Below are 12,491 nucleotides of genomic sequence, written 5' to 3'. Positions count from 1 at the left end.
GGGAACAGGGAAAGGAGGCGGCAGGGGGAGGCGGGCCGGTTCGGCCGGATGGGCCAGGTGGCCAGCTGGGCCAGTCGGCCCAGTGGGGGGGGGGAAGGGTTTTCTCTTTTTTTTTGTCTTCTGTTTTTTTTCCTTTTGTATTTTCTTTATTATTTATTTTCTGTTTAAATTCATTTAAAAGTATTTAGGCATTTTATAAAAATGTGTTTACTTCACCATAATTACCGATGCAATATTTGGCAACCCCTGAACATTTTTGTTTTGACTTTTGAAAACTTTGGGTGTTTGTCGCTAATTCATTTTTTGAATTCGCAAGGGTTTTGAACTACCACTTGATTAGTAACAGCAACGTAGATGACATGGCATCATTAGGAGAGTTTTACTGTAGCATAATTATTCGGGCGTTACAATAAGTTTTAAAATTTACAAGTTTCAACTATTAAAACTTGATATCTGTAATATTATCTTTTGTGATGTTTTACCAAGTTTCAAATATTAAAACCTAATCCTAAACCCTAAACCCTAAACCCTAAAATATTACATAAAACTAAAACCATAGCACAAAACCCTAAACCTAAAGATAAACTTAACATTACGAATTGATTTAATTCATATGGGCCTTGTTAAAACTTGGTGAAATTTGGCAAAAACTAAATATTGTGAATTCAAGTTTTAACATTTTAACTTGGTAAAATTGTAAAAATTGTCAAATTTTATTCTAGAGTGGTTTAAAAATATTCTTTGCAAGGATCACAAATATGCAAACGAAACATATATTAGCCTTTTAGTTCAAAAGATATAAGAGATTCAAGATTGGAAGTCAAACAAAAAGACATGGGGAGAGAGAAACTGGCATGATGCGATGGGTGGATAACTCACAAAGGCACTCATGCATGTGATAAACGTGGGCTAACACATCACATGTCCCCACAGTAATTATACACTAAGACATTAGCATGTTTTTGAATCATGGTGGAGATCAATGGCCTGTAAAATTTGTGCTAAGATCGCTACGCGTTTCCCCGATAAAATGGAAACTAGAGTATACTCGTGGCTTACAATGGACGGACAATTTGTTTAATGTGGGTTGCATGCACCAAAGTAGTTTTTTCTAATGTTTGATGTGCACACCGAATTGAGTTTGGAACCTATGAGTGATCCACATCCCCTGGACTTCCAGTGGAAACCGACTTGTGGTCATAGGTCATGTACAGTGACTGGACTACTAAACTGTCTTTGCATGTGCCACACCAGACATGTCTTGATCAAAATTAGCCATGATGTGTGCATGATCGAGCAAGAACCTAGCCATATGGGAAGGTCCTGACTCTACAACAAGAATGACCAGCATGGCCATGTAGGTGGCTACTCCGAATCTCCCCTTGATCACTTTATCTACCCTCCCCATTTTTTAGACCCCCATAATGCATGGTTGACTCCGAATTGTTGTTTACGCAGTTGGTTGCTATGGCGGGTCACCAATCGCACCGCGATTTAGGTAATCATTATATATCTCACAGGGTCACATTTATCTCCCAATCGTGTATATCACATTAGCATGCATTATGCCTTGGTTCATGTCTGCCAGTGTACCGTTGTTATAAAATTTGCACTATGGGACGTGATTATTGGCTCCCATTAAAAGTTTTCGCATCAAAACAATCTCAAGAAAGAAGTGCCGACATCAGTAACGGACTACCTGAGACGTAGTGTTCTAGAAGAAATATACAAAAACTGGTTACCCCAAATGAGCTGACTTTGAGTAATTTACTTACAAAAGCAACTGTGTTTGCTCTATCCTTCTAGTTATGCTTTGCCAAGTTGTCATTAGTCACGATAACCCCATGGGAGATATACCAAACAAAGATTTTAAACTGTAGGGGTGTTTTAAGTTTTCAAATAAGCGAAACCGACAATGTGTATCCACTAGATCCCATTGCATAGATTTGACGCTGATTGAATGCACGTGTCGGGACACATCTAGGCATAGATCAAACCCCTGCCTCAGTTAACGAGTCTAGCATTTTTGCCCAGGCCAATAATTTTGCAGCAATGAGAACTCACATAGAGCTGACATTCATCAGCATCGAGCACCTCACTTCCACCACACTACACCTAGCAATGTACACATGCAAAAAAATGGTAACACATTAATAGCATATCAGCCCTTATTTCATCAATAGTGGAAAAACATACAGACACGTTCGAAATACGAAACTTCATGAGGATATTGATAACGAGATCGATATACCAACATATGTCATCCTTACATATCATAGAATATTTATTGATTATATTTTTATCATTTAATAATTGCTAAATAAAAGATACAAAATAATAAGCCAGTGCCAACGTATTTATTGTTACACGTCATACCAAACACATTTAACATACAAGAAACGGAAACCTTCACAATGCATATCTTAAAAGATACTACGACGTTAAAACCTCGTGATACTAAACATTTGTTAATTGTGTGGTCACCAATATCAACTATATCATGTCTTATCAAGTATTAGGTGAATGCACATGCACATACAGCAAATAACACAATTAGACCACAAAACTGGATCCAATAGCATAAGACATGGAAGCAACCAGGGAGTTGTTGCTAGTTTGATCTAGACATCGGATCAAAGGATCATCAAACATGTGGACATGTAAAATCCAAAGTACCACAATTTTTTTTTGCACACAACATAAAATTTGGGCTATCACGATATCATGGTTTGATACATTACCATGTAAGAAATTTGTGTTGTTAAAAATTCCACATTTGAAGCCCACACATCATTTTTTTTTTTGAGGAATCACCGGGCGGAGAATTCTCCCACCTGAATATATTGCTCCAAAGTGGCCAAAACCAAGAGTCACTGGGGTAGAGTTCTTCCACATTTGAATCCCGCACATCACTATTTGTTCGCAGCTATAAGTAATCATGTAAAACATGTCCTATTATGTTTTCCCACGCAAGACTTTTGTCCACGCCGATATCGTTTATCCGTGCAATTGGACGAGTCCTATCAAAAGTTGAGGGTACAAGGTCTCACGTTTTGGTAAGACAAATCGAACCATGGCTTGCAAACACATTAATTGGGTTTATTGACATGCACATCCTCCTCTATCCATGTGTACAACAAATACAATCGCTCATACTCCCTCCGTTTCAAAATAGATGGCTTAACTTTACACTAACTTTAGTACAAAGTTGGATCATCTATTTTAGAACGGAGGGAGTACAATCTAGGCCTAATTAGACTGATTTTGGATCTACAAGTAAAAGTAATCATTAAATTCACCATATCACGCAAAATATCAACTGGTAAACTGACCATATCGTGCACGAAATGTCACAACCAATATAGCCTCGTAAAAATCAGCTAATGAATAAAGAGCGAATTTTACACAAAATACAAAAAGTAAAGTAGAACAATATACCATATATATCATGCAGAATGTTACTGCACCATATAACTACAACCACGGACAAATATCATCAGCAGTCAGCGCAATCAAATTGGTGATATGGAGTATTTGGAGATCCAATCTCTATCTTTTATACGACATAAATCGAGCAAGGAAACCTACCCGACGTCATCGCCTCCGTCCCTCTCGCTTCTCTCCCTCCTTTTATACCCCCGCCTTTGCTCCCACCACCAGCACGACGCTGACGGGACAGACACATCCCGAGCTCCACGCAGGAGCAGCCACGCTCCATTCTTGTCGCTGCTAGTTTACTCTCCTCTCATCTGCTCGCGTGTGTGCTGCTATGGAGGCGGCGGAGCAGATTGCGGTGGTGTGGAAGCAGGTCCGCGGCCCAGTTATCGTGCCGCTGCTGCGCGCATCCGTGATGGTCTGCCTCGCCATGTGCGTGATCCTGTTCGTGGAGAAGGTGTACATGGCCGTCGTCATCGTGGCGATGAGGCTGATCGGCCGCCGCCCCGAGCGGCAGTGGCGGTGGGAGCCCCTCCGCGACGACGACCCCGAGCTCGGCAACGCCGCCTACCCCATGGTCCTCGTCCAGATCCCCATGTACAATGAACGCGAGGTGAGCGCTGTCGGTGTACGAATTTTACTGTCTTGGCTGCTGACAATCTGCCATTTACTAGCCAAATCTTTCGCTGTAATGCGGTCCTCCGATAAAAATGGTAGTACGAGCTCTACTTACTTTTTTTTTTTTTGCGTGGTTGGCTCGCAGGTTTACAAGAAGTCGATCGGGGCGGTGTGCGGGCTGTCCTGGCCGTCGGATCGGATCGTCATCCAGGTGCTGGACGACTCCACTGAACCCGCCATCAAGGTAAACCGCATAGGCATATGCGCACAAACCATTAGCATTTTCTCCAACTTCCAGCACATTTCCATTATCCATAAGATTGGGGTAGTTCTGACTTTCCTTTTACCGTGGTTTCTTCAGGAAAAAGAAGCACAAGCATGTATACACGCACTTAGCATATGTCAGTACACGTGCAGTTGTTTGTTGAATTTGTTTTGCAATTTTTTTTATCTATTCATCTTTAATCATGACAATACGGCAAACACTAGATAGAAATAATAAAAATTACATACAGATCCGTATACCACCTAGTGACTACTACAAACACTGAAGCGAGTCAAAGGCGCGCTACCGTCATCGCCCCTCCCTCGTTGGAGCTGAGCAAAATTTGTTGTAGTAGACAGTCGGAAAGTCGTGGTGCTAAGACCTCATAGGACCAGCTTACCAGAACAGCAACCGCCGCTGTTGAAGAGCAGCGTAGATTGGAAGGATCCAACTTGAAGACACACGAACGTAGATGAACTACGACAAGATCCAAGAAAATCTACCAAAGACAGACCCGCCGGAGACACACCTCCATACGTCCACCGACGATACTAGACACACCACCGGGATAAGGACTAGACGGTGAGAACCTTATTCCATCTTCATGGAGCCGCCGACATCTTGTCTTCCTAAGTAGAACACAAACCCTAACAAAACTCGAAGGAACATCTAAATACGGCCCTCCTACCGATAAGGACCGGTCGGGATCCACCGCGCCGCCATGGCCCTAAGGCCACCGGAGACGAGGTGGACTGGTGGCGGCGGGAGACACAGAAAACCTAGCCTTTTCTTATGGGATGCAGATTTTTTGAGCACCTGCACCCGGGCCCTGTTATCCTGGCTCTCCAATGTCGCTATAAGATCTGTGCGGCACAACTAACTTCCACACGAAATTTTCTCCTTTTTGTTTCTCTCATATAGAACATGTCTTGAAATTCAAACATTTGCAGCGCAGCAAAGTTTCCTAACTAGAATCTAGGATAAAACTCTTAGAATTTTTGGTCCGATATAAATATTAAAATAAGATTTTCTTTAATCAAGCAAAACTTATTTTGTATATTTATGTTGGACCAAAAATTCTAAAAGTTTTATCCTAGATTCTAGTTAGAAAGTTTTGTTGTTCTGCAAAGGTTTGAACTTCAAGATATGTTTTATATGAGAGAAAAAAAATGTACTTGCACGCCTCACGATGCGGGGAATGGATGGCTGGATAAGAAGGGCCCGGACGCAGGTGCTCTAAAACATGTTTTCCTTTTCTTATGGCAGGAGGCGTATGAAAAGAGCGCATAACATGCACTCTAAAACATGTTTTCCTTTTCTTATGGAGGAGGCGTACGAAAAGAGCGCATAACATGCACATGCTCACCCATTGTTGTTTCTGTAATTCTATTATTACAATGGCTACATACGACCATTAACGTGAACTGCATGCATATATATGCACGGGTCCTGATGTTTTCATTTCGTGATCGCGTATACGGCGCAGGAGCTGGTGCAGGTGGAGTGCCAGCGGTGGGCGAACAAGGGTGTAAACATCAAGTACGAGATCCGGGACAACCGTCGCGGGTACAAGGCCGGCGCGCTCAAGGAAGGCATGAAGCACGGCTACGTCAAGGACTGCGACTTTGTGGTCATCTTCGACGCCGACTTCCAGCCCGAGCCGGACTACCTGAGCCGCGCCATGCCTTTCCTCATCCACAACCCCGAGATCGCCCTCGTCCAGGCCCGCTGGGTATTTGGTACGTCGAGTCGTCGCCACTGGCATCCCTTCCTGTTTTGGCCGAAATTCTGCACTGCATGGTGATGACATTTCTCTCTTGCTGCTGCTGCTGCTGCTACTTCTGTGATGGTGAGCAGTGAATGCAAATGAGTGCTTGATGACAAGGATGCAGGAGATGTCCTTGGACTATCACTTCAAGGTGGAGCAAGAAGTGGGTTCCTCAGCTTATGCCTTCTTTGGCTTCAATGGTAATAAACTTTTGATCTCACAATATATGAATGTCACCATTTTCATTTGTGAGGCCTCTGTGTTTACTTTTGACCAATTATAAGCTTCTGTATCTTTTTCCTATGTACTCCCTCTGCAAACTACTCTTATATTAGTTTGCAGAGGGAGTACATAAATAGGAAAAGGCTAACATGGCAGATCACACTGTCAGAAAATCGTAAGCAATTGCATCAGTGTACCATTTGCCTTCTGTGTCAGCTCTTCCACAAGACAATACTACTAGGAAACCAAGGGACACAATAGTATTACTAGAACAAGCATAGGTTGCAACATGATCAGAGTTACCATTAGGCAGATAATCAATTGCGCTAACGAGTTTGATGTTAGGCAGCTCTAGATCTAACCGGGGAAAAAGATCCAGAAAAAACACAAAGATTGATCGAGATAACACAATTGAAGGATCAAATTCACTATACTCCCTCCATTCCCTTATACAAGGCCACAAACTCAGATTACATGTACCAATGTAAAATTTAATGACTGCTTTGCAAGCTAACTTTTCTTCTCGTTAACCGGGATCATTAATATGCCCATATGCATGCAAGGAAGGAATGAGAAGGAAATAACACACTGTCATTATGACTACATGCATGCAAGTATTAAATAAGTTGCTACTACGAGGAAACGTCATTAATTTTTACCTCGATTAATGTTAGTGGCCTTATATAGATGCAAAATGTATTTTTGATAGTGGCCTTGTATAAGGGAATAGAGGGAGTATATTTTTTCTTGGAGTAACTAACAGATAGTAGTACATACTTGACCATGGATTTTAGCAGCCAGCAGTCACACTTTGCATCACCTGATCCTTCTTAACATGCAAAATACTTGTTGAACAGGAACCGCTGGTGTGTGGCGCATATCTGCTCTGAATGAGGCAGGTGGCTGGAAGGACAGAACCACGGTCGAAGACATGGACCTGGCTGTCCGAGCAAGCCTCAAGGGATGGAAGTTCGTGTACCTTGGTGATCTCAGGGTAAATATGCACCAGTAGCCTATCACTTCATGCAAGAAAACCACTGCATCACTTTGCACTCCTTCTATGAATGATGTGCTGAACTTGTAAATGTTGTTTCAGGTTAAAAGTGAGCTCCCAAGTACGTTCAAGGCATTTCGGTACCAGCAACATAGATGGTCGTGCGGGCCTGCAAATCTCTTCAGGAAAATGTTGATGGAGATTGTCAAAAATCAGGTCACTTGCACCAAGATAGTATATTTTGAAATTTCTGTTACAGATAAAATTATTGCTAACAAGCTATATTGATCTTGATGCAGAAAGTGACGCTTTGGAAGAAAATCTACGTCATCTACAACTTCTTTTTTGTGCGCAAGATAATCGGGCACATTTTGACGTCTGTGTTTTACTGCCTTGTTATCCCAGCCACAGTTTTTGTTCCTGAGGTTGAGATACCAAGGTGGGGTTACTTCTACATTCCTACCGTTATCACCCTTCTCAATGCTGTTGGGACTCCAAGGTACCAATCATCTAAACATATATGCAATTTGTTTAAAAGTTCATGAACCTAAGCCTCCTGACTTTGACACATGCGTATTAACATGAGAAATCATCAATTGATGCAGGTCTTTTCACTTGGTTATCTTTTGGGTACTGTTTGAGAATGTCATGTCATTGCATAGAACAAAGGCGACCTTCAGCGGTCTACTGGAGCTAGGGAGGGTGAATGAGTGGGTGGTGACAGAAAAGCTTGGTGATGTTCTGAAGATGAAAGTACAAAGCAAAGTTACCAAGAAGCTGCGAATGCGGATAAGAGAAAGGTACATTATCATAATTGGCTTTTACTCATGTCCATCTCTCAACTCTCGTACCTAAACTTTAATATGGAATCAGGTTGCAGCTTTTGGAGCTTGGTGTTGCAGCCTATATCTTCTTTTGTGGAAGTTATGACCTTTTGTTTGGCAAAAGATATTACTATATCTTTCTCTTCATGCAATCCATCGCTTTCTTCGTCGTCGGTGTGGGCTTTGTTGGGACACTTGTCCCCAACTGATAATGCTCTCCATTCATGGTGTAATGTTGTCCAGAAAGATTCAGTGTAACAGCACTGGAAGAGAAGACATAGATAGATATATATAGGTTTGTTTTAGCTGATAGGCATGTGCTGTGAAGCACATTACTTAGGTGATGATCAAGAAGGCTTGTTAGAGCCTCTGCATTACCGCAGTAGATTGCTGAGGTTGTTTGTCCGAAAAGAATAACATAAGGGAGTTTGTTCATTCAGTCTTAGCAGGCAATGTTTGTTGTGGGAAGAGGAGGAAATAGTGTCTGGTGCCTCAACTTTGCCCACCTGAAATACTATAAGGATGATCTACTTGTTTATCTTAAGTTTTTACCCATAATTTATATCTCCCCTGTCAATGCTAAGTGCGGTAAACATTTGGAAAAGTTTCATTCAGGCAACTGTTGTTGGAAACAGAGTTAGTATGGCACTAGCTGACCTGAGTTTGTTGACTCCAGAGAAATCAGCTGTTCTATCTCTTGTCCGAACGACCGACTGTGCTGTGTCATTCAGAAATATCCCCTTCAGATGGCACTGCCGGTACTGCCTGTCAGTCAATGGATACAGCTGAATTGCTGACAAACGACAAGGCCAGCATCGTCACTCAACAAATCGCAAGGATTTATGAACATCTCCGACCAGCAGTGATTGCCGATGTTTTCCACCATAGCTCACACTCGCAAGGGTTGCTCAGTGATCGCACGGGCCAAGGCATTGCAGGCCTCGTATATCTCCCAACGCTCGTCGTGGTATGTGTCTCTGGCTAGGAAGATGTGCTTCTTCCCCTGGACTTCGACGGCGCTCCAAGCAGGGTCCTTCCGAATGCCGAGCGACTTCATGGCCTCATGCATACCGGCCACGCTGTCCCACATGTCGCAGGCGGCGTAAGTGTTCGCCAGGACGACGTACTTGCCGGTGTTCCCCGGCTGCAGCCGAAAGAAGCGCCGCGCGGCGAGCTCGACCAGCCCCACGTCGCCGTGCTTCCTGCAGGCGCCCAGCAGCGCGCCCCAGACCACCGAGTGCTCCTGGCAGTCCGGCAGGTTCTTGACAAGCTCGTAGGCGTCGCGGAGCCTGCCGACCCTGGCGAGCATGTCGACCACCGCCGCGTAGTGCGCGCCCTTCGGGGTGAGCCCGTAGTCCGACGGCATGGACGAGAAGTGCCTAAGCCCCTCGTCGACGAGCCCGCCGTGTGCGCAGGCCGAGAGCACAGCGAGGAACGTCACGTCGTTCGGCCGGAACCCGTCGCGCGTCATCTCGCCGAAGAGCGCCAGCGCCTCGCGCACGTGCCCGTGCTGGCCGTGCCCGGAGATGAGCGCGGTCCACATGGTGACGTTCCGCTCTGGCGCGGCTGCGAACACCCGGCGCGCGTCCTCGGCGCTGCTGCACTTGAGGTACATGTCGACGAGCGCGCTGTTGGCGAACACGTTGACGGCGGCGACGGCAGACTTGACCATGACGCCGTGCACGCGCCGGCCGTGGTCCAGCGCGGACATCCTGGCGCACGCGCAGAGCACCGACGCGAACGTGAACTGGTCCGGCCTCAGCCCCTCCGCCCGCATCAGGCCGAACATCTCCACCGCCTGCGCCTCCTCGCCCCCGCGCGTGCACCCGGATATCATCGCGTTCCACGCCACGACGTCCCTCCGCGGCATTCCGTCGAACAGGTCCCGGGCGACGCTGAGCTCCCCGATCTTCGCATAAAAGATCAGCAGCTTGGTGGCCATGTAGTCGCTGCATCTGAAGCCGGTGGAGACCATGCGCGCGTGGATCCTCTTGCCGAGCCTCGCGTCCCTCCGGTTCACGCACTCTTGCAGCAGAAGAGCGTAGGCGCCCGAGACGGCGCACACGGCGCTCCGGTGGAGGAGGCTCACGGCCCGGGAGAGCTGCCCCCCGATGCACAGCGACCTCAGCTTTCGCGCTAGGCTACTCGAGTCCATGGCCTAGGGAAATCAGGCAGGGTCAGAACAGGGGAATTAACCATAGCATGTTTTAGTTGCTCAGAAGAATGTTGTTCTTCTGAATTCCAACGGAAACCTTCCTGTTTCAAAGATAAAAACGAGGGTTTGCATATCAGTCTGTAGTTCTGTAACAGACCTTTTCAGAAAAAAAATCCATTTTAAACCTTAAACTTGTAGAGGTTTGGTGAAACGAACCCCCAAATCAAAATCTCGTCAGTTGCACCCCTAAACTATGCAATTTCAGTCTAAATCAAACTCTGGCGTTGTTTGAAGCATAAAAAAGTTTTTTTTTTTTGAGACAATGAAGCATAAAAAAGCTTATATGGTGGGATTCGTCTGGCTGGTGGGCCAAGAAGCAGTAGTGCTGACTACAGCGCGCACCCCGTCCTCCGCGCTGGGCCAGCCCATTCGTATTCTTTTTGTCTGTTAAAAATGTCTTTTTTTCATGGGAGCTCTTCTTAGTCGGCGCTGCAAAATACGTGAGCTAGCGGGCCGGCCCAATCAAGGAAAAAAGACGGTAAAAAACCTACTGATGTAACATGCAAAAACTGAGACTCGAACCCACTGTCTAAGGAAGAGAAACGTAACACCCGAACCCCCAGACCAAGCGGCCAAGCTTGTCTACTATTAGAAACGAGGAACATTTAACCCTTCCTCTAGAGATATACTATATACCCAGAATTAATTATTTGAAAAATAAATTCAGAAAAAAACCCACGAATTCTGAAAAAAGGTTCGTGAAAAATGAACAAAGATCATCAATTTCGAAAAAACCTTCAACCAATTTGAAAAAAGTTCACAAATTTGAAAAAAAGTTCACTGTTTCTGAAGAAAAGTTCATCGAATTCAAAAAAAGTTCATCAAATTTCAAAAAAAGTTCATGGATTTTGAGAAAAAGTTCATTGAATTGAAAAAATGTTCATCAATTTTCAAAAAAGTTCATCAAAATTTAAAAAAGTTCATGGATTTTGAAAAAAGTTCACCGATTTTGGAAAAAATAACATGAATCTGAAAAGTAGCTCATAGATTTTGAAAAAAAGTTCATCAACATTGAAAAAAGTTCGTCGTTTTGGAAAAACATTCATCAATTTCGAAAAAAAGTTCATCGATTTTGTAAAAGTGTTCATCGATTTCGAGAAAACATTCATCGGCCTTGAAGAAATGGTCATTGATTTTTTTTAGAAAAAATCATGATTTTGCATAGAAAGTTCACGTATTTAGCCAAAAAAAAGAGAGAGAAAATCTGAACAAAACAGCTCCTAGAAAAATGAAAAAAAGGAAAAGAAAAAGAATAAAGTTCCGCGAACTGTAAAGGTAAATAGGGAAAAGGATTTGAGTCTGCACAATCAGTTGAGATGGCATAGTGGCTTGTACGCGTAGCTCAGATTTAAAAGGTCTTTAGTTCGAGTCTCAGCGGTCGCACCTTTTTTTTGACTTTTAACAGGAAAAGAAGAAAGAATTAAACGGGCCGGCCCAGTCGCCTGCAGCGCTAAATGGCCTGTAACGGGCGCCTGCAGCGCTAAATAGGGAATGCCTTTTTCATTCACTGCTAAAAGGGGTACAGGGCGCGCACCCGTGCTCGATGCTGGGCCAGCCCATTTGTATTTCTTTTGTCGGTTAAAAATGTCTTTTTTTCTGTTACACAACTCTTTTTAGGAATTTCTGTTACATAGCTAACAAAGGTGTGCGGCGCACTCCCATCCTCCACGCTAGGCCAGCCCATTTGTATTCTTTATCTGTTAAAAACGTTTTTTTACACTGCTAAAAAGGTGTGCGGCGCGCACCCGCGTTGGGCCAACATATTTGTATTTTTTGTCCATTAAAAATGTCTTTTTTGTCTTATAAAAAAAGGTGCGCGCACAAGGTGATTAGAACTCACCAGCTCCATTTCCGGTGACTGTCCTTACCAACCACGTCACCTCACCTCTTCTAAATAATGTATTCCAATTTCTTCTTTTCTTCTTTATTATGTTCATGGAAACTCCTTATGCAATTTTTATTTTATTTTTTCCTTTTTTTATCTAATGCGTGATTTTTTTCAGGTCTTTTATTGAATTCATGAACCATTTTACAAAACCCGTGGACTTTTTTCGAATCCGTGGACTTTTTTCAAAATCAACACTTTTTTCAGTTTTACAATTTTTTCCCAAAATCCGTGAACTTACTTTTTGAAAATCTATGAACTTGCT

General features: G+C 43.8%; 2 protein-coding genes across 2 annotated transcripts; one reads left to right on the top strand and one right to left on the bottom strand.

Moving 5' to 3' along the window:
• The first annotated feature begins 3,769 nt into the window (after positions 1-3,769).
• LOC123158140 (probable glucomannan 4-beta-mannosyltransferase 9) lies at positions 3,770-8,335 on the top strand. Its single transcript, XM_044576249.1, has 9 exons — positions 3,770-4,048; positions 4,199-4,297; positions 5,805-6,057; positions 6,176-6,286; positions 7,166-7,302; positions 7,405-7,518; positions 7,602-7,801; positions 7,908-8,102; positions 8,176-8,335. Exons 1-9 carry the CDS (start codon positions 3,770-3,772, stop codon positions 8,333-8,335), a joined length of 1,548 nt encoding a protein of 515 aa, XP_044432184.1.
• Positions 6,555-10,382, bottom strand: LOC123162606 (pentatricopeptide repeat-containing protein At4g16470). Its single transcript, XM_044580373.1, has 2 exons — positions 8,784-10,382; positions 6,555-7,481 (listed from the first exon to the last, which is right to left on the bottom strand). Exon 1 carries the CDS (start codon positions 10,279-10,281, stop codon positions 9,016-9,018), a length of 1,266 nt encoding a protein of 421 aa, XP_044436308.1. The 5' UTR covers positions 10,282-10,382; the 3' UTR covers positions 6,555-7,481; positions 8,784-9,015.
• Positions 10,383-12,491: the final 2,109 nt, after the last annotated feature.

Source organism: Triticum aestivum, chromosome 7B (assembly GCF_018294505.1).
Source record: "Triticum aestivum cultivar Chinese Spring chromosome 7B, IWGSC CS RefSeq v2.1, whole genome shotgun sequence".
In the NCBI taxonomy this organism is placed as follows: Eukaryota; Viridiplantae; Streptophyta; class Magnoliopsida; order Poales; family Poaceae; genus Triticum; species Triticum aestivum.
The sequence above is the reverse complement of the archived record's forward strand: the minus strand, read 5'-3'. Positions and strand labels throughout refer to the sequence as shown.

Coding starts and splice junctions, on each gene's coding strand:
- LOC123158140 (XM_044576249.1), top strand. CDS start 3,770: ATGGAGGCGGCGGAGCAGATTGCGGTGGTGTGGAAGCAGGTCCGCGGC. Junction 4,049..4,198: donor CCATGTACAATGAACGCGAG/GTGAGCGCTGTC, acceptor GTTGGCTCGCAG/GTTTACAAGAAGTCGATCGG. Junction 7,303..7,404: donor TGTACCTTGGTGATCTCAGG/GTAAATATGCAC, acceptor ATGTTGTTTCAG/GTTAAAAGTGAGCTCCCAAG.
- LOC123162606 (XM_044580373.1), bottom strand. CDS start 10,281: ATGGACTCGAGTAGCCTAGCGCGAAAGCTGAGGTCGCTGTGCATCGGG.